Source organism: Elaeis guineensis, chromosome 15 (assembly GCF_000442705.2).
Source record: "Elaeis guineensis isolate ETL-2024a chromosome 15, EG11, whole genome shotgun sequence".
NCBI lineage: Eukaryota > Viridiplantae > Streptophyta > Magnoliopsida > Arecales > Arecaceae > Elaeis > Elaeis guineensis.
The window spans coordinates 74,584,547-74,607,284 of NC_026007.2; the positions used below are offsets into that span (position 1 = coordinate 74,584,547).

The 22,738-nt window shown below is 48.8% G+C and overlaps 1 protein-coding gene and 1 pseudogene across 1 annotated transcript; one reads left to right on the forward strand and one right to left on the reverse strand.

Annotated features, from left to right (window-relative positions):
* Positions 1-10,259: 10,259 nt before the first annotated feature.
* Positions 10,260-14,253, reverse strand: LOC140854007 (probable ascorbate-specific transmembrane electron transporter 1; annotated as a pseudogene).
* Positions 14,254-19,335: 5,082 nt separating this feature from the next.
* LOC140854028 (receptor protein kinase TMK1-like) lies at positions 19,336-21,606 on the forward strand (the record flags this gene model as incomplete). Its single annotated transcript, XM_073249298.1, is given in 10 exon segments — positions 19,336-19,701; positions 19,704-19,786; positions 19,788-19,827; positions 19,830-20,159; positions 20,162-20,239; positions 20,242-20,516; positions 20,518-20,707; positions 20,710-21,057; positions 21,060-21,206; positions 21,209-21,606. Coding segments are annotated over 10 exon segments (2,217 nt in total), but the record flags the coding sequence as incomplete, so codon positions are not given.
* Positions 21,607-22,738: the final 1,132 nt, after the last annotated feature.

The window sequence follows — 22,738 nt, forward strand, 5'->3', positions numbered from 1 at the left end:
CCAGCAGCAACCGGCGGCCCGACCCATGCCCTCCAGGAGCAGCCGCCGACGACCGCGCCGATCCCTGTCGCCTCCATGCGAGCGCCCCCAACAGCGCTCCCACGGAGAAGAGGAGGGACGACCATGGCGCGACGACCGACGGTCCCAGCGGCCCTCTCCTTCCCCGTTGGAACGGGCAAGGAAGGAGAAACGGCCGCGCACACCGTCGGCCTCCCTCTCAGAATCCTCCGGAGACTCCACTCCTGGGGTCTCCCAGCATCGACGAGCGGACGACTACGAGCGACGGTTCGAGGAAATCGACCGCCGACTCGCCCAACTGCAGACGGACGGCCAGAAGTCTTCCAACGACGTCGACTTCCAGACCGCCCAACCTCTCTCCCGACTGGTCCTCGACGAGCCGATTCCCAGTCGGTTCAAGATGCCGCACGTGGAGCCATACGACGGCTCCACCGACCCAGTCGACCACCTCGAGAGCTATAAAGCTCTCATGACGATTCATGGGGCAACCGACGCTCTTTTTTGCATCGGCTTCCCCGCCACACTCCGCAAGGTTGCCAGGGCCTGGTACTCCGGTCTCCGATCGGGAAGTATCCATTCCTTCGGGCAGCTCGAGCACTCGTTCGTGGCCCATTTCAGCACCAGCCGAAAGCCGCCGCGAACGTCGGACAGCCTTTTCTCCCTCAAGCAGGGGGAAAACGAGACGCTCCGACACTTCGTGGCGCGATTCAACGCGGCCACGCTCGAGGTCCGGGACCTCAACGAAAACATGGCTGTCTCAGCCATGAAGCGGGGCCTGAGGGCGTCCCGATTCACTTATTCTCTGGACAAGACCCTCCCCCGGACTTATGCCGAGCTACTGAAGTGCGCATACAAGTATATGCACGCGGACAAAGGAGCGTCCGACCGACGCTTGGCCGAGCCCAGAGGCCCGAAAGAGAAGCGAAGGAAAGGTCGGGAGCCCGCCGATCCCAGCGGCCCCCGACCGATAGTCGGGTCTCACCACCCCGACGAATCCAAAAGCCACCTCGACAGCAGACTCCGAGGCCGGTGCGCCCCAGGTACGACTCCTACACTCCTCTCTCCGCTCCCCGTGTGCAGATCCTGATGGAGATCGAGGGAGAGGAATACCTGCGACGCCTCCGCCTCTGAAGGCAAAAGGCCTCGACCGTCGGAAGTACTACCGGTTTCACCGAAGCCACGGCCACGACACCGAGTGGTGTATCCAGTTGAAAGATGAGATTGAAAATCTTATCCGTCGGGGGTACCTCGGCAAATTTCGGAAGGGTCCGCCGATCCAACCAGTTGCCGATCGACGCCCCCAGTCGACTGAAGAGGCGGCGACCAACCAGCCGACGGTCGGAGTCATCAACATGATCTTCAAGCGGCTGGGCCCGGGGACGACTGCAGGAGGGGAGCCGACGAAAAGGCCACGCCCGAACGACGTAATCACCTTCACAGAAGACGACGTTCAGGGCATCCAAACTCCCCACGATGACGCTGTTGTTGTGTCGGCGACAATAGCCAATTATGATGTAAAACGAATTTTTGTTGATAATGGAAGTTCGACAAATATTTTATTTTACTCGACCTTCTCCCGAATGCGACTGTCAACTGACCGACTCAGGAGGGTCCCGTGCCCTGATCGGCTTTGCCGGAGACGCTGTCACGACAGAGGGAGAAATCACCCTGCCCGTGACGGTCGGCACCGAACCATGCAAAGCAGCTCTCCCTACTTTCGCGGTGTCCGAGTTCCTTCGACCTACAACGCCATACTGGACGACCCGGATTGAACGCCCTCAAAGCGATCGTCTCACGTACCATCTCCTTGTTCGGTTCCCGACCAAAAACGGAATCGGGGAGATGCGCGGAGATCAACAGCTCGCCCGACGATGCTTCCAAATCTCCGCTCAAAGCGACGAGTCAAGGTCCTCTGACAATCGACAAGCTGGACCAACGGGAGGAGGAAGAATGGGGTTCGCCGGCCGAGCAGCTCGAGGCGATCCCGATAGGAGAAAATCCCGACAGAAAAGTTTGGGTCGGGTCTCAATTGCCCGACACCGAACGACGCCGACTGACGGAGCTGCTGACGGCCAATGCCGACATATTTGCTTGGTCGACAGCAGATATGTCGGGCATCCCCCAGAAACAATAACTCACCGACTCAACATCGACCCGACGATGAAGCCGGTGAGGCAGAAGAAAAGGTCCTTCGCCCCAGAGAGGCAGAGGGCCATCGACGAAGAAGTGGACAAGCTACTCGAAGCAGGCTTCATTCGGGAATCCACGTATCCCGATTGGCTCGCCAATGTTGTCATGGTCAAGAAAGCCAACGGGAAGTGGAGGATCTGCATCGACTATACCGACCTAAACCGAGCCTGCCCAAAGATAGCTTCCCACTTCCGAAGATCGACCAGCTGGTGGATGCGACGTCCGGATTTCGACTGCTCAGCTTCATGGATGCCTTCGTCGGGTACAACCAGATCCGGATGGCGCCTGAAGACGAGGAGCACACCGCGTTCGTGACCCCAAGGGCCTCTACTGTTACGGGTGATGCCCTTCGGATTGAAGAACGCCGGCGCCACCTACCAGCGACTCGTCAATAAGGTCTTCAAAGACCAGATCGGGCGCAACATGGAGGTGTACGTGGACGACATGCTGGTGAAAAGCGCGCAGATCCCGGACCATGTTCAGGATCTCGAGGAGACTTTTGTACCCTTCGACGACACCGAATGAAGCTCAACCCGACCAAGTGTGCTTTCGGGGTGACCTCAGGGAAGTTCCTCGGATTCCTCGTTTCTCAGAGAGGGATCGAGGCCAACCCTGAGAAAATAAAGGCAATCCTCGACATGCGTCATCCGAACACCAAGAAGGAGGTCCAACAGCTGAACGGAAGAATCGTCGCTCTTAGCCGATTCATTTCCCGATCAGCCGAAAGGTGCCTCCGTTCTTCAAGATTCTGCGTCAAGCGAACGGTTTCTCTTGGTCGGATGAGTGCGAACAGGCCTTCGAAGACTGAAAAGGTACTTGGCTTCCCCGCCGCTGCTCGTAAAGCCGCAGGTCGGGGAGACCTTGTATCTCTACTTGGCCACGTCTTCCGAGGCGATCAGTTCGGTGCTCGTTCGGGAAAATGAGTGCCGAACTCATCAGCCCATCTACTACACCAGCAAGGTGCTCCACGGGGCCGAAGCAAGGTACTCGGAGACGGAAAAGATGATTTTCGTCCTGACCGTCTCCGCGCAACGACTTCGACCATACTTCCAGGCCCACGCCATAGTGGTACTCACCAACCAGCCCCTGAGGGCGATACTGCGCCGACCCGACACATCTGGACGACTCGCAAAGTGGCGATGAAGCTTAGCGAGTTCGACATTCAGTACCGACCAAGGCCTGCCCTGAAGGCTCAGGTCTTGGCCGACTTCATCGCCGAATGCCCGACGACCGACCAGGGTCGGGAGCTGAAGACCCGGATGAGATGCGGTCTCTGAGCCAGACCCGATCTCCACCTGGGTACTCCACATCGACGGAGCCTCAAACGCTCAGGGAAGCGGGGCCGGGCTCCTGCTCACGAATCGGATGGGGTGGTCACCGAGTACGCCCTCCGGTTCGACTTCAAGGCCTCCAACAATCAAGCCGAATACGAGGCACTCCTCGCTGGCTTGAGGATGGCGAAGGAGCTGGGCATCGACAGCCTCCGGGCATTCTCCGACTCTCAGCTGATCGTGGGGCAGGTCAAGGGCGACTTCGAGGCGCGAGATCCGACCATGATCAAGTACCTCCAGAAAGTGAAGGACCTCGTGCGCGCCTCGAGTATTTCGAGATCTCCCACATCCCCAGGTCGGAGAACGCCCGTGCCGACGCACTCTCCAGATTGGCAACGTCGGCCTACGACTCTTTGGGTCGGACGTTCGTCGAAAACCTCCAGCAGCCGAGCATCGATCGGTCGAAGAAGTGCAGCAGCTAACGTCCGAACCAAGTTGGATGGACCCGATCGTCCGGTACCTGACCGACGGGATCAGTCCCGAAGATCCCACGGAGGCCAAGCGACTCCGATGGTCGGCCTCGCAATATGTATCATGGACGGCCGACTCTACAAAAGGTCGTTTTCCCTCCCTTTGCTCAGGTGTTTGGGGCCGACCGACGCCGACTACGCTCTCCGGAGGTTCACGAAGGAATTTGCGGGAACCACTTGGGGGGCAAGTCCCTAGCCTTCAAGGTCCTGCGACAAGGCTACTACTGGCCGACCATGAAGAAGGATGCGGCAGAGTTGGTCCGGAGGTGCGAGCCATGCCAAAAGTATGCCAATATTCAGCACCAACCGGCCAGCCAAATCGCTCCCATTGTCGCTCCGTGGCCCTTCGCCCAGTGGGGAGTCGACATTCTCGGCCGTTCCCACCAGCGTCGGGCCAGAGGAAGTTCATCGTTGTCGCCATCGACTACTTCACGAAGTGGGTCGAGGCCGAGCCCTTGGCGCAGATCACCGAGCGGAAGATGAGGACTTCATCCAAAAGTCCATCATCTTCAGGTTCGGATTGCCGCACACCATCATCACCGACAACGGACGGCAATTCGACAACCAAGACTTCAGAGACTTCTGCGCCAGGTTCCACATCCGGCACCGATTGACTTCAGTCGGGCACCCTCAGTCCAAGGCGAGGTTGAGGTGACCAACCGAACCTTGCTCCACGGACTCAAGACCCGACTAATGAAGCAAAGGTCTCTGGGTCGACGAGCTGGGCTCCGTTCTGTGGGCTTACCGACGACCCCCCGCGTCCCGACCGAGGAGTCGCCGTTCAGCTTGGCCTACGGGACAGAGGCTATGATCCCGCTCGAGATTGGCCTGCCATCTTCAAGGGTCGAACGGTATCAAGAGCCGGACAACTCCGAGGTCGGAGGGCCGACCTGACCTCCTCCCCGAACTACGAGACGAGGCTCAAATCCGAATGGCTTCATACCGACAGAGGGTCGCCCGGTACTACAACGCCAAGTCAGACCAAAGCTCTTCAGGCCTGGTGACTTGGTCTTGAGGAAGGCAGAAGTGTCGAAGCCCTTGGACCAAGGGAAGCTGGCTCCCAACTGGGAAGGACCCTACAAGGTTGCAGACACCTACGGGCCAAGAGCCTATCGACTGGAAACCCTTGAGGGGAAGCCCATTCCCCGGACTTGGAACGCCGACAACTTGAAGCTGTATTATCAGTGAATTTTGTAATTCAATAGTCGGAATACAAGTTCAGTTTGAAATTCGGAGTCTTAACTCTTCGACTAGTGATCGGCGCTCAGCCCCGACGTATCGACTGGACCTAGCATCCACCTAAAACCGACGACTCATCATCGGTAACGCATCGGACTTACAAGGACCGATGCATCTACAAGACGGGAGTTGCACTCCTTCGACATGCGTCGGACCCTACAAGGGCCGACGGACTCTTATCAACGGGAGTTGCACTCCTTCGACTTTCGGCAACACATCCGCCCTTGACAAGGCCGATGCATCTGTTGCGACGGGAGTTCATACTCCTTCTACGGTCGAATTTTCGGGCCAAACCATCGGCCGACAGGCCGATCGGGCCCCGACCAAAGAGAGGCTAAAGCCCACGCGACTGTCGTCGCGACTCCCGACCAGGCCACGGCCGGTCGAGGATATTCGGCTTACCACCGTCTATCACACGACGCGACCTTAGTCGCATCCACGACTTGCCGACCGACCTACGGCCGACCGAACGACATTCGGCTTGCTACCGTATGTCAGAAGACACAGAATCCGACGCAAGAGCATGGGGACCGACTTACTATCGTTCCCCCGACACTTCGTCGGACGACGGACCGACTAAACGCATCTATGGAAGCCCGACTACCGAACCTTTACCAGGTTCGGTCGGCTCCCGACTCAACAGATGCACCCGACTGACGACTTCGACTATCGGAAGCCGACCTAAAGTCGGACGACTCTACTTTCGGGCTGCACAAGTTGTCGAAGTCCTACCGACTTACGTGAGTTAGCGACTTACTTAAGTTAGCGACTAACGTTCGACATCGCAGAATGTTCGGCATTACAAACAAAAGAGAAAGAAGAAATTTCATTCATTGCTGAAAGAAATTACAAAGTCGGGTCGAAGCCCGATTACATATGTTTTTCAAGAAAACAAAAAAAAGTAAAGGTAGTCGGCAGGCCCGATCATCTGTCCTAGTCGATCTCTTCGACCGACGGAGGATCGGGGATGATCGGCGTCTCGGCCATAAGCGGCGCTGGGTCGGCGGCCGAAGGATGGGCTTCAGTCGGCAAGGGATATCGGTCGGCACCTGCTCGGGATGGCTTCCTCCGCCACGACGACGCCTCCCGACGGCTGGTCGGCCATCTCCTCGGTTCCTTCCCCTTCGGCTCCTTCCTCCTCGCCTAACGGCGGGACGATGCGGCTGACGTCCAACTCCGGGTACAAGGCGTGGACGGCGTCCCGACCGTCCTCGAACCCGACCCGTATGAGGCGAAGCCCGACTCGAGCATCTCCTCCCGGTATTGGTCGGAGGCCCGAAGTCCTCCACCGCCCGATCGGCCGACTCTTTCGCCGACCTTGCCTCGTCCTCCGCACGGGCGAGGACTCCCTCGCCGACTCCGCTTCGACCCTCGCCATTTCGGCGTCGATCTGGGCGATGGACAGCTCCTCTTCGGCTTCGGCGAGCTTCTCCAGGCTGACCCGAAGTTGCTCGCGTTCCCCTTGGAGTTCGCGGTGGCGCCGTCCCGTTCGCGTCGAAGACGACGCACGGCCCACCCTTGTGCCTGGCCTCCTTCTTGGCCGACCGAAGTTCGGACCCAAGCCGGGAGACCTCGTCGACTAACTTGGCCTCCCGGTCGGCCGATTGCTGAAGTTGGTCGGCCAACATTGCCCTCTCAGCTTCGCCGCGCCGACTTCTCCTTGAAGGCTGCCCGAATTTGCCGAACCTTCGGTACCCGGCCTCCAGTTCGACATCGTGAAGATCAGCTGCCGATGGAAAAACTTCGTCAGAATCGCATAACAAGGAAAATTTCTAAGGGAAAGGAGAAATGATGCGAAGCTTACCTCAACCATCGTCGGATAGAACCGCGACAGCATCTCGGTCACCTGCCGAGATCGCAGCGACTCTACGTCGGCTGGGAGGAGGATCCCTTGGCACAACCTCCTCGCAAGGTTGTGGTCGGCCAATGCCGACGCACCCTCGGGGTAGTATGCGCTGGGAGGCATGAGCGGCTCCCCGATCTATCCTCCTCCGCGGGCTCCATCGGGCTTTCCCCCGATCAGCTGCCCCGACCGACGGACCGGCAGCGAGGGACGCTGGAGTTCGACCCGACCCCCCCGTTGCGCCAACGGACGCCGCCGGACGATGTTCGGTTTCCGAACGTCATCCGGCTCCACCCGCACCGGCGAAGCCGCCGATGTTCCCTCGGCCGCCTCCTCAGTCGGCCTCTCCTCTATGTGGACCGTCGGAGCCACGAGGCTATTACCGGCTCCGACTGGTCGGTCGCCGACGCCTCGACGGTCGGCGGAGCTGGAGCTGGTTTCTTTGGAGGGCGTGAAGGGCCGGCCCCCGACGCTGGCCTCTTCTCGTCGCGAACCGCCGAATCTCGGCGTCGTCGGCCGCATCCTTGGTGGTGTCCCTGCAATACCGACAAATGTTAAAGACCGACCAAGAGCCGAACAAAAAGAAAAGCCGGGGATCGGGCGATACCTATTCGGGGGACCAGACTCAAGCCGGCATCATAGAGAGCTTGTTCGGTAACAAGCTCCCTCTGCTTCGGGACCGACATATCTTTCAGTCGGTGGAAGTCCTCCCGGTCGTCCGCCTCCACCCGACTGTTGTCGTTGGCCTCGGTTCGGGCACACCCCAGCGGGAAGGAAAGCCCCAAGGAGAAGAGGAGGAAACAAAAAAAATTGGTTCTTCCACCCATGAATGGACGATGGAAGACGGTGATGAAGGCAAGACCCTTCCGGGGGTTGAAGAGCCACCACCCTCGGGCTTTAGGGTGGGGTCGGAGCACAAAGAATGCCGGAAGAGTGAAACGCGGGGTTGGTCGGCAAGAGCTGACACAACAGCGCGAAGGAAATGATTAAACGAACAGAGTTCGGCGCCAGTTGCGCCGGACAGAGTCCGTAATAATCTAGTAGATTCCGGACGAACTCCGGAATCGGAAGCCGAAGACCCGCGCGAAGGTCTTCAACGTATAGCGCCAGATCGCCAGGCGGAGGGTTGTTGACCCGACCGCCGGCCCCTGGAGCGGAGAGCCGAAACTGCTCCGGATGCGATAGTGCTCCCGAAGCCGATCGACATTCGGCCCCGAAAGCGAGGAGGCCTCATCTTCCGGAGCCGATCGGGAGTCGTCGGTCGGGTTCCCCGACCGAGCTCCCTGGGTCGGATTCCTGGTCATTGTGCCGGAACCGAATGAAAGAGAAAGAGAAGAAAGAGAAGAAGAAGGAGAGGAAGTCGGGACCACGAACCAGATGGACCCTCCGGAAGTAAGAGAGCTCTGCCCGCGACGACTGAGAAATCGCCCGGACAGAGTTTCCCCAGCGAAATGGCAAGTGTGGGTCAGGGGTCCGGGAGGTCCTATATATATAGGGCCGACCGACGGCCGAGATGCTTCCGCGCCGACCGAAAGACCCGCAGATGCGCGACGCGTGGCGCCCGCCGGTTGGCGGGGATTCGGCGCGCCCCGTCTCGGGACGGCCGCACCGCCCACATTAAATGCCGGAGGGGCGCCGGCCAACTACCTCGACACGCGGCACGCGGGGCGCGGCTCCGCATTCATGCGCCCGCACCGATTCGCGTTCCCGAAGGGACGTCCTGACAGCGGCCCACTCTCCCACGATCGGCGTCGAATATCCGGTCGTCTGACGCCGTATCGTCCGGCGCCCGATCTTCTGACACCGACGTAACGTCTGACGACGACAAGACGTGGCGTCTGACACCTGACGCCGATTTGACTTCTGACACCGACTAGACGTCCGGATCACTTGGCATTTATGAGGCGTCTGACATCGGATCAGCCGGCGGTACAGTCGGATCTACGCATGCGACAAATCCACTCCCAGTCGTCCGGAATTGCTACCCGAATGAAAGCATCGGCCAGCTCACCACCCGACTTAGGAGTGGAGGGGGGCAACTGTTGGGGGATACCCACCGACCGACCGACCGACTGTCGGGCGGCCCGACCGACTGGCGGCCCGACCGACTGACGGCCCGACCGACCGACTGGCGGCCCGACCGACTGGCGGCCCGACCGACTGACGGCCCGACCGACTGGCGGCCCGACCGACTGACGGCCCGGCCGGCTCCGACGGACGACTCCGACTGGACGATAGACCGACCGATCGTCGGTCGGGGCGACCGACTGATGGATGCCATCAGCGGCTAACTACCGGCCATTCTACGGTCCATCGCTGACTGGGGATATGTCGGGCGTATCCATCCCGACCGACTGAACCCGGAGGTCTGATGGCTGACTCACATGAAACTCGCCGACCGACGGAGGAACCCGACGCCACTCTGCTGGCCACCGACCTAGGGTCGGCCGACTCCTCCGATCGCCGTACAGCCGTCAGACCTTGTCAGCTCTGACACGGACATGCGGCGCGGTTACCTAGGGGCATTGTCCCGCCGAGGGCATTGTCAACCCTGGTGATTGGACAGCCACACGGCGACATGACATTTTCACGGCGACTCTGACAATCCACAGTGAGTTGACAGTTCCTCACTTGTCCGCGCCATTAATGACGGCGCCATACCGTGCTCCACTATATAAACCGGGGAAGGCAACAGTGCAAGGGATCGATCCGCTTGTCTCTCCCACAAACGCAGGCTCGCTCCTCTCTTTCTCTCTCCTCTCTCAGAGCTCTCTGTCTACATTGCACTGTTGCCCAGTCACCTCTCTGACTTGACCGTCGGAGGGTCCCCGACGGAGCCGCCTCCGGTCAGTGCGGACTTCCTTTTGCAGGTGCACACTCCCCGCGATCGGACGACGAGGCGATTGGCCGCAACAGAAATAATCTGATTATGATTATTTTTAGACTTGAAAAAGAAAAATTAAAGTACTTTTATATGGTTTGAGGATTTAAAGATCGAGGAATATGGAAATTAATATTTCTCATATCAAATGCATCTATAAACACATTCCACGATCACCGATCACTGAGGTCGATCTTTTTTAACATAGCAGAGACCCAATGGTCGGCTGGTTGCTCTCACCAAGACCTTGAATGCCCTGTTTCCTCACCAACCAAATTAAAATTGGCCTTCAAATCACCCTTAATTTTTCTGAGCAAATTAGAGGCATGATAACATGATTGGAAAAGCTCATAGTTGTACAAGAGTCATGAATGCATCTTTTAGCAACTCATATTAGGGTAGTAACCTGAGGTCTAGAATTAATCCATCTTGATAGCAATGCACAACATTCCTCTCAGGCATAAACAAGGAAGAAACCCACAAAGGTAAGGAAGCCAAAAGTACATGAAATTGTGTATATATATCAGGAACATTTTGACCCTACAAACTAATCACCTTGGGGAGGACAACGGAGATGCTCACAGACAAACCAAATAAGAAAAGTATGAGTCCGGTGAAGTTAATCAAACGGGTCTCAGGTCCTGGCTCGGCTCCCTTCTCCACAAACCCGGTCTCTGCCGTGCAAATTGTCATGAAGAAGATAGTCAGACCAGCAGAAGCATGAACCGGGACTGCCCTCGCCCTTGTAGGTAATGATGCTTTTGGGTACCAAAAACAAAAAAATCCAAACAACCACTGCAAAATAGAAGTTGTAGTAAAGTAGTTGAGAGATCAAAGTTAATGCTTTCTCACAAACATTATGCAAAAAAATCAAAGGGAGTATACTTTCTCTAGAGTTTATATACAATGACATGAGTTGTTTAGTTTGGAAAATTGATTTGCTTTGGGTAAAAATCCTGTGAATGAGGCTTAGGTGATGCTTAGGTAGCAATGCGATGCCAGTATTCGCTACAATAGCTGCGAACAAAGCATCTTTTAGCTTTGATTGTTAAAAAATCTCTAGCAATTTTAGTGTTGAAATATATAAAACTGCTATTTATTGAGCTAAGGATGGTGCCATCATGCTTTTGCCATGGTTAGATGCTTGTGTTGGGCTAACTGGCTAAGATAATATAGGGTGTCGTTAACTCGCTTATCTTAACTATTCTTGTCAAACACCCTTCTAAATGCCACCCTTTGTTTTTTCTGATGAACAGGGAGAAGATATTTGGTACTTCAAAAAGTTCGAAGCACCATATTTTTCCTTTTAAACCAGAGTGAGTTATTCTACCTTGAAAGTGGAAGTAGCTTCCTCTCAGTTTAAAGTATATTAGGGATCCTTCAGCATCATTGTTCCAAATTTATTCATTCTAAATAAGTTGAAGTAGCCTACTCTAGTTTAGGGGTTACATGGAGTCATGTAGTTGGACTTGCACTGTAAGTTTCAAGTTGCAAGGCAACTTAAGTTGCAAGAAGTTGAGCTATAAGAGCTCAATCTTCCACGTTTGGATGGTAAGATGAGAGGAAGCGGTGGAGAGGGGAAGGGAGAGGAGGATGAAAGGAAGGAATGGAGGTGGAAAGATATGAAGGGAGAAAGATTACAGTGGTAGTAGCAAGTATTGAGCTGCAAAGAATGGATTCTTGTGGGGGGCATTTGCTGAAGACAAAGATCCAACTGTCTTTCCAAGGCTAGAGCGAAGGTCATAGAGGTGGCTGAACTCGTTGCCGGCGATGAGGGAGTTGATGGTAGGCTGTGGAAAACTCATCGTCATTGAGGTTACTACAAAGGAAGCACCAATTCCAGCAAGGGCTGAGGCTTGGGAGGGAGGAAGAGGGGATGATGCCATGGCATGCTTGTCATCATGGCCATGATTGATTTGGAGGAAGAGGCGCGAGAGAGATAGGGTAGAGGCTCGGTGAGGCAAGAGAAGGTGTGGTCTAACTCTAAGATGAACTAGAGAATCCGGAGACAGAGCGAGGAATGCGAGTAAGAACTTAGCCAGGGTTTAACAGGGGCCTCAAGCTGTAGCTCACCTTATGGTCGAACCAGCCGCAAGTCAACCTACAGCTTTCAGGCCTGGGCTTCAAAATCTCTGTAGCTTGACCTAATAGCATATGGTGCAACTATAGTCCTCCAAGCACGAGAGCTGGTCTGTCCTATAGTTGTTGGGCTTACAATGTAGATTGACCTTTGGCATGCCAAACATCTTCTTAAAGTAGGCTAGGAATGGTTCAACTCAATCATTCCAAGCCAAGTCATTCTGAATAAGTTGCAAATAGCCTCCTTTTGGTTTAAAGTGATTGCCGACGATTCGACTCAATTATTCAAACCTCCCTCATTTTGCAAGCAAATAAGATCTTGAAGATTATTTAATAGTGAATTACTTGTTTTCTTGTTGGTCTGATCAGGAAGAAAAAAAAATTCTTTCAATCGCACAACTTAAATCTCTCAAAAAATTTAGAAAAAATAGAAAGATGGCAAAAGTAGGATATATCCCTTTTTCTTTTATTAATGATTCCAAAAATTAATATATATAGCTTCTATTTATAATAGCATGGTTTGCTCTTACATAATTCGAGTCAGATTCCTCTTATAGATCAAATCTTTCTTAAAAAAAAATAGCTAATAGAAATAAATATAAAAAATCGAAATCCTATAAAAGATAGATTTCGATTTCTGCATCAACTTTATTTTCAATCACTCTGCTTAACTCTTCACAGATAAGAGATACATCCGATCAAAATCTCCCCCCCCCAAAAAAAAATGATTTTATTGACCTATTTCGAGACTCAAACGATGAAATTTGAGCATGATTTCTAGCTACACTACATCCTTCAAAGGATGACAAAATCATGGATTTCAAAAGGCTACCTAACTTCTTTTTTTTTTAAATTATCTCAATTAAATATCATATAATCAAGTTATGACCTCCAAAAATTGTGCTTATAATTTGGCTTTCCAATATAGCAGATCTTGCTCCTAAACTCTGTCGAGCCTATTATTATGACTAAAGTAGTCCATATCGAATTTGGCCATCTTTTTGGATTACTTGTTCATCTAACTTGTCTCTAAACAAGGTGCAGGCAGGGAAGACAAGATGACGCAAGTTTGCACATGCCTTCAACACTTATCCTATTAGTCTACTACCTAGTAATACCCTAACTTGATAACTCATAAATTTTCACCTATATAGGCCTATATTAATATTGGTCTGATATGCTATGAAACGCTTGTGACTGTGAGGATGTTTGTTTTAAAATGTGAGGGACAAACCTGCAAACCGAATAGGCAGATGGTACACATTCCCAACCATGAGTGCAAGCTATACATGTCAGGTATCAGGCTCTCCCTGTGATATTTGAAGGCAACATAGACCCCAAAGATCCCAAGAGTAAGAGCCACTAGATGAAGCGACATATGCACGCATTTTTGCACTTTCTTCAACGCTGGAACCGTCTTGTAAGCCATAATACCTGCTTAGCACCAACCCATACAATGCCATTATTGAATCCTTTTATATAACAAAATAGTTGCCACATCAATAAGACACTTACACTAAAATTTCATTGAATGAGTTAATTATACAACAAGATAGCTTGTGATTTGATTCACACTGTCATACCTTCTCCAATAACAAGTATGAAACCCAAAGTCATCACAAGTGGATGCACCTACATTAAGCACCAAAAACACACAATTGTCAAATTCTATACATCTTAAAGATGCCTGCTAGAGATAGAAGTTTTTTTCTCTTAATTTAGGAAAATGGTGGTAAATGAGGACAATTGTGTTTGAAATAATTAAGCTATAACATAATAAGAGAACAATTATAACAGAATCAACAAGAGGTGAGACAGAGGCACCATCACAGCCTGCTAGAACTTCTAATCACCATAGCTTGGATGCATGAAAACATTGAAAGTTGCATGAGCCACGCAATCAGCCAATTGTTTTCCATCCGTGCAGTGGTCATTTTAACTCAATACTATTTGTTAGCAAACTAAACTTTGTCCATATGGATGCTGAATAACACATTCAGTTATGGAGACTAGAGAGTTATTAGGAGGAAACCATGTACATTGAAGATGAGCTCTTTGTTCTCTGAATGCAGGCGGGCACCACCTCCGAAGTGGAGCACCCATACGAGCACAAGAATGGCTGCAGTCAAGGCAAGAACGTGGGCTACTATTCCTGCACGAGAGGCTGCCAGTGAGGAATCCAGGCCTCGCGGTGATGGCCATGGTGCTCAGAAGAAGATGGGTAAGTTAAGGAGATCTCATATTGGACCTGGTTGGTTTCATATAAGGACTTGTCCCTCTCCTAATGTACAGCTAAAAAGAGATGGGGAATCTGCTGCAATGGCTAAGAGACTTTGTGAATTGGGTTTGGTATATTGAGTCCTTTATCATAGTTGGAGAGGTTAGAACCTAAGCAAGGTATCAACAGCCACTGTTTGAAAAAGGAAAGCATACAAAGATAATACCCAAGTAATATGATATTTAAAAGATGAGAATGATTAGCTGGTACAGTGTTAGAATGGACTGTCACAAATGAAAAGGCTTCATCCATGTCTGAGGTGGATCCTTGCTTCCCCATGTCCTGGAATGAGGATTTGGTGTGTGGACTATTGCTGACATGAAGGGTTTCGGCTAAAAGTGAGCAAATTTTCACAAGGATGCACTCAAAGTCTCAAATTGCTTTAGATATAAATGTGTGACCTGGACCTGAGGCTGTGCCCCAATCCTGGCCACCAATATGCAGAGGACTTGATGAGGCCTCCAAGCTCACGGATCCAAATTTCAGAACGAGTTTGTTAACTAGGACAAATCAGTGGTGCAACCCTTTTTTTTTTTAATCCTTAAAAATCAGTGGTTTAAACTTACTCTCCTTGGCCTGTTTGGTTACCTAATAGCTAATCAAGGATAGATATCTTTAACCATTTCTAGCCAATTCCTTAATTAAATAACAATGTGCTAGAATATTTTGTTGTTTGGTAGAATTCAAGCATTTAGTGGGATAAAGGTGTGGAAAAAAGTTACAAAAGTAAAGAGAGAGAGAGAGAGCGAACAGAGCTTCCATGGTTAAATCTACCTCACTTCTCCTAAGAAATAAAGCTATTTTTGGGGTGTCGACCAAGTAAAGGTAACGCATCATTCTTCGCACTTGTCTAGCTAGTTAAATGAGTCATCACGGTCTAACAAAACCCTTGAGAGAATCCAACCAGTGCCTTGAGTTTTCAAATATGACTAACTTTATTTGGTTAACGCCAGGCAATTCACATTTTTTAATATATTTATTTTTCTTAGTTTTCTAAATTAGTTTATATTTTGTGCTAAACTATATTTGATATGCCTATGATTGAGGAGATGTTCCATCCAAAAATTGCTGCAAATCCTAACTCTGATTTCAAGATTTCATGGAAAATAGTCAAATGGTGCAAGGGTCACTAAGTAGTTGTTGATCCTATAGCAATCATATGCTCTATATCATGCTTTAAAAATTTGATTTGATAAATTTAAAGTTCTGCAGCAAATGGAAAATTATTCTATTTATACTTATATAGTTTGGGTTTTATAAGATTAATGCTCGACGTTTAAATTAGAGCTATTACCATTAAAAATAAAATTGGAACCAAGTTACATCCTGACTTTTATAGAATATGTTACTTTAACAAAAAAAAAAAAAAAAAAATCTCATGTCGATGATTTGAGCCATTAAATATACTCTACTAATTATAAACTGTTTGTACACCAAAAATTATAACATCCGGAGAATCTTAGTCTATACATCAAATAGTTAAATATTAGATAATTTAAATAGCATAAAATAATATATTTTCAATCACTTATGCATGGCAAGCGGTGTCCAAATGATTTTTGCTACACAAATAGTTAGAGAGGGTAGTCCACATTCAAAAACTTAAATTATTATAAAATCTCCATCATATAATTTGAGAAAAGATGTAACTTTCAAAGAGTTACTTCAAATGTAAGGTGATCTAGATCCTTAAAAAATAAATATTTAAAATATAATATTTTTTATTTCATGCTTAGATAGTAGAAGAACGTTGTCATACTATGTCACGTCCCAAATCCAACATCTAAATCGGATACATGATGGCCACATATTTTTTAGAACAAGATCCTAAAGAATGTACAAGGCCTTAAAATCTATTACAACCTCAAGGTCCTATAAACATTATTGGTCTCAATTCATAATAAATATCAATCTTATATAAATTATAAAATTTATTTATTCAACTGTTATTAATAATACTCTATCTAATCAATCTTTTCAAATCGAAATTTCAACTTTAGCCAAGTACAAGTATTTTGTAATTCTAAAAAAAAAAATATTATGAGCTTTACAATCCAATAAGAATCCTATCACAAATATATTAATATAATAATAAAATTAAAAAAATAATGAATGGGCAAGTATCAAAAATAAATCATAAATCATAAAATCTTATATCAAGCATGCATTATAATTCAACAGTTACATAAATATATATATCACGAATCATATATTACCTTAAATCCATCATAAATATCACATATTTCTTCATATGATTTATCATTTATATTTCATTAATCTTTTTCCAATCAATCATCATCTTTTAGCTTAGACTAATCATGATTATGCTTCAACCTATGACTAGCAAACCATAAACCTTGCTTTAGCTTATAGTGGCAATCTAAAATAACCACACTTCAGCCCGTGGTAGCAAACCAGAATATCCGTGCTTTGGCCTACGATGGCAAACCAAATTATTTGCATGTCGATCCCCGATAGCAAACTAAGATATCTATGCTTTGATCTGTGGTGGCAAACCAGTGTGTCATGATTCGACTCATGACCAACAATCTAATATATTACGATTCTGCCTATGACCGGCAATCACATCATGGCTAGTCCAAATTCTCTTACATATACAACAGTTCTTTTAATAATTTATATTATATTTCTTGTTTAATTTTTAAATAGTAAATCTCATATGTCCAACAGTCAAATAGTCAATATTTGATACATATATAATAAATAATCATATATCCAAATAAAATCAAAATCATCGTGTAGGATACAAAAACATGCATACAAGTGATCCAAAATATATACGTATATGTAAACTCCAAATAAAAATTGTTACATAGATACCAAATTGTATCTTTTTCTTATGTACATATCCTTATAGAGAATTATATAAGGAGATTCTTATCTCTATTGGTCTCAGATCCAAATATAACTGTTAATCAACCCTTCAATCTACAAACTCAAAATCTAAGTGTTTTTGCTCAACACCTTGTACAGATAATTAAATTTGTATATAATCAAAATCAAATATAAAAATCATAAATAATTATGGATATCATGGTAAATGATCCTAACACTATATGTCCAATACTCCTCGCAATAGATCAATCTGAGCGTACCTAAATATCTTGACCCTCTACTAGTCTCCCTAAAATTTTTAAAGAGAGAAATCCATGAAGAAGGAGGGTAACAATCAAGAAAGAGAAAATTTTAGATCGAAAAAGTAGAGAGAAACTCATAGAGAGAGAAACTCGTTAGAGAAAGGATAGAGGGAAGAGAGCAAATTCTTTTTTTTTTTTTTTTTTTTTTTTCTTATTTTCTTTCTTCTCTGTTGAAACAGGGAAAGGGGGTCTTAAGCCGACCCACCTCCTATGGCCAATCCTCCCAGTGACATTCCATGATGATTGGGGCCCTCGATGGCCTCAATTTTTAGCAGTCAGAGCATGTCGGTGATAGCGGCTACTTCGATGGAAAGAAAAAAAAAAACAAAAAAAAAAAGAGGATGGATCCTCTGAGAAATTCGAATGGCCAGTGGTACAATCCAGCTATCAAAAGCTTTCTAGAGTTCAAAAAGAGAATAAAAAAAAAAAGATTAGAAGGGTCAGCATTTCAACTCTCACAATAAGTCAACGGTAACTTTGTCGAAAATGTACGATAGAAAGAATTCTCTAAACCTTTGATATTACCGGCAATTTAATGAAAAAAATTGAACGATATCTGAAGAAAAGAGGCTGAGAATTTATATACGAGAGTTCCAAGGCTTTCGTCGAATATGATTGGCCTTAAGACTTTTTTTTTTTTTTTTTTTTGTTAGATTTGAAGAAGAGAGGATCCTCCTCTTTCACTTCATGTGCTCGGTGCATGCACGCGGTTTCAACTGATTTTGTTTTTTTTTTATTTGCTTTGATATTCATAGAGGAGAAATTTTAAAGATCCGGGTCCTTAATGCTACATGATCGATGGTGATGAAGCAAGCATCAAACTGTTACAGCATTTAGATAAGTAGTATTCGGTATTGGAACCCAACACCAAATCAACTCTTTTGTCCGACCCAACTGGTGAGGGGGACTGCGGTTGGCAGGCAGCAGCTTTAAGTCCACGTGGTCACGCAACCAACCAACTCGTAGCACTTGTCCGAACTTTAGACAATTTTTTCATTTACCAATCTGCCCTCGTTTCAAAATCATGAAGTCTTAGGATTCTTCCAGGTCAAATGTCCCACTTTCCATCACCCTACCAGCTTTTCTATTCTACATCCTTTCCGAACACTCAAATCCCCCCTCAACAACCATTGTAATTTATATTTCAGCCATTTTATACATGCCCAAAATTTACAATGTTCGTTATTTTAGATCTTTGGATTAGGAAGATATAAGATATGATTTTAGAAACATGAGGTTGGCCTTGGAAAGTAGATAGAAATAGCGGAAGATATAAGTAGAAGCAAGTAACTTTCAAGCTTCACTTGTCCTATGGAGAGAATGATTTTTGATGTTAGTTGGATCACATGTACTACTAAGTTGGTGGACTATTCCAATCGGGAATTAATACATATGTATTACATTTTTCTTCTTCCATTTTTTTTCTCGTCCGTCTTTATGCATGTTGGCTTGTGCTTAAGCTGATTTAAGTCTGTGGACTGGAGCCGATCCAACCAATAATTTTCTGTGACTTTGGAAGCAATCATACATCAGTCGCCATCAATTATCCAAACGGACAGCAGTTATCCAACTTGATTTTATCTGCCAAGTTTATTGAAAAGCAGACATTAAAAAAGCGGTCCACTCTAATTTTCCGAAGGGTTTTGTTGCAAGACACCAGTAAAGCGGGCGGGGCATTCTGGGAACTAACACAAGCCTCCATCCGCTCCCAGGAAACTAGCAGCAAAGGATCCAACAAGCTGGCTCCAGGCCCCAACCCCCATGTGCTCCCTCATCGTGAAGCTCTGAACTCTTCTCTCTCTAAACCCCCTCCTACTCTCTTCCTCTTTTTAACTCCTCCCGAATGCTCCTTCCCTGACCTTCCTCGCCGGAATCCCGTCACCGCCATGGCTTCCTCTCGCCGCCACTTTCGCAGCCTTCTTCTACTGGTTCTACTGACCTTCCTCGTCGCCGGTAACGTCCACCCGGGGCCGGCAGAGACCGACGCGGGCGACGCGGCGGCAATGCGGGCCCTGGCGAAGGGCCTGGGGGCGGATCGGGCCTTGGACTGGACCGGCCCGGCCGACCCCTGCACCTGGACCGGGGTCACATGCACCTACGCCCGGGTCACCGCCATCCAGATCGGCAACCGGAGCCTCGTCGGATCCTTACCGGTGGAGGTCCGGAACCTCACTGCTCTCCTCCGGCTGGAGCTCCACAACAACCAGCTCTTCGGCACCTCCCCTCCCTCGCCGGGCTCTCCTCCCTCCGGGCCCTCCTCCTCCACGGCAACCGCTTCTCCGGGCCCCCCGCCGGAGTTCTTCGCCGGCCTCTCCTCCCTCCAGTCCGTCTACCTCGACGACAACCCTTCGACCCGTGGTCCATCCCGGCCAACCTCAAGGACGCCACCTCTCTCGTCAACTTCTCCGCCAACTCCGCCAATGTCTCTGGCGAGCTCCCGGAGTTCCTCGCCACCGCCTTCGCCTCCCTCGACCACCTCGCCCTCGCCTTCAACCTCCTCACCGGCGCCGTCCCTGCCGCCTTCGCCGCCGCACCGCTCCGCTCCCTCTGGCTCAACAACCAGCTTGGCAGCACCCGCCTCTCCGGCGGCATCGCCTTCGTCGCCAACATGACCGGCCTCGAAGAGCTCTGGCTTCAGTCCAACGACTTCACCGGCCCGATCCCGGACTTCTCCGCCTCCAACACCTCGCCGACCTCCAGCTCCGGGACAACCGCCTCACCGGTCCCCTCCCGGCCTCGCTCACCTCTCTCAAGTCTTGAAACGAGTCACCCTCACCAACAATCTCCTCCAGGGGCCGGTGCCGGCCTTCCCGGATTCGGTGAAGACGCTGGACTCGACCCGGAAAGTGAACGCCTTTGCCTCACAAAGCAGGGGACTGCGATCCAGAGTCAATGTCTTGCTCTCCATTGCGAAATCTTTCGGCTATCCTGATAGATTCGCTGAGGATTGGAGGGGGAACGACCCGTGCGACGGCAGGTGGGTGGGGATCAGCTGCGACAGCGCTGGCAACATTACGGTTTATGAACTTTCAGAAGATGGGACTGAATGGGACCATCTCGCCGGACTTTGGCTCGATCACTTCGTTGCAGAAGCTCCTGCTGTCTAACAACAACCTCACCGGTAGGATTCCATCGACGCTTGCCAAGTTGCCATCTTTGAAGGCATTGGACGTGTCGAACAACTTTCTCTGGGGTCAAGTTCCAACCTTTAGCAAGGATGTTTGGTGAACACAGCCGGGAACCCAAGTATTGGGAAGAATGCTAGTACTGCTCCGGCTCCGGGTAATGCTACTACTACCAATGGCGATTCAAAGTCAGACGATGTGAGCCAGAGCAGCAGCAGTGGTAAGTCTTCTTCGTCTGTTCCATTGGGCATCATTGTCGGATCAATGGTTGCTGCAGTATTGGGTATCAATATTCTTGGACTGCTCGGTTTTTGTTATTACAAGAAAAAGAAGCAAGCTTTTGGCAGAGTTCAGTGTCCAAATACTATGGTGATACACCCCCAACACTCAGGGTCGGAACCGGATGTGGCGAAAGTTACAGCTGCTGGCTCGAGTTCGATGGCAGGACTGCAAGTGACACCTACAGCCAGACAAGCAGCTGCCCGAGTGATGTACATGTAGTTGATGCTGGAAACATGGTGATATCAGTTCAAGTCCTTAGGAATGTCACCAACAATTTCGGTGAGGAGAATATCCTTGGCGAGGGTGGGTTCGGGTGGTATACAAGGGCGAGCTCCATGATGGCACTAAGATTGCAGTGAAGAGGATGGAAGCTGGGGTGATGGGGACGAAGGGGTTGAATGAATTCAAGTCGGAGATCACGGTGCTTTCTAAAGTCAGGCACCGCCATCTGGTCTCGCTCCTTGGTTATTGCTTGGATGGAAGTGAGAGACTCTTGGTCTATGAATACATGCCCCAGGGGACACTAAGTCGCCATCTTTTTGACTGGAAGGAAGAAGGGTTGAAGCCTTTGGAATGGAAGAAGAGGCTGAGCATTGCTTTGGATGTGGCCAGGGGTGTGGAGTATCTGCACAGTTTGGCGCATCAAAGTTTCATCCACAGGGATCTCAAACCCTCTAACATTCTTCTTGGTGATGATATGAAGGCTAAGGTTGCGGACTTCGGACTTGTTCGGCTTGCCGATGGAAAAGGTGGCTCCGTTGAAACCAAGCTTGCAGGAACTTTCGGGTATCTCGCGCCAGAATATGCAGGTAATTCTCAATTCCATGGCCTGACTATTTTTGTTTATCTAGTTTGTAGTTACACTGGGAAGCAGAGAGAGTTTTTAACCCAGATCTTGGATTTGATTTCATGCAATACATCTTGAAGTTTTTGGAGTCACAAATTTAGGTATCTTTTTTGGAGGAATGCTAGGTTAGTTGTTTATGATTTGATCAACGATGCACGATATATAGTGAGGTTTTTAGTGTTTTTGTTAGAAGAAACGCGCACAAAAAGAATGTACAGGCTGCCAGGTTGAGGAGCAACGGACAACTTACATGTCCAAGTTGATAATCTTTTCAGATTTTTGTGTTATGCTAGATCTCTGTTTCTTGCTATTTAACTTGTGGCTTTCTAGATCGATCTTCTTCTATATATGATGCTGTGCTTTGATGGACCTATCATGGAATATATCAGCATCAATGTTAGTACTGAAAATATCTATGTAGTCTTAATTGAAGGGCATGTCTCACTAGTCTATGCTGGGTTACCTTGAATGCACAAAGAGGGAAAGAAATGGCTTGCATATCGTATACTAGGAAAGATAGTTACGTTGCCACATCTCAATCTGCAATAACGGGTGTAATGTTGGAGCATGCGGATGAGAATCCCACATCTCCATATCGTGCACTCATCCCATTATACCCCCAGAAAGGGTTACATCTAAATTGATGGTTGCCAGTTTACTTGTCCACATAGAAATTGTGGTCCACAATGTGTAGTGATCTGATCCTTGCCTATATTTAGTTTATAAGTGGTTGTTCCTTACTACAAGGAAATGCTGAAATAGAGCATCCGTTAAGAGTGAATGCCTAAAATTATAATTATTGGCATATCTGACTGTTACTGCTGTCGCTTTTATTGTAGAAGAAAAGAATTCTGACAATATAGAAATGCCATGTCTTCTGAGTTATTCACCTTTCATGTAGAGATTATACTTATATTTAACTTGAAATTTACATACACGACGCTGCACGTGCATTGGCTAAATTATCATTCACACTCCTTTTATTCTAACCACAGGG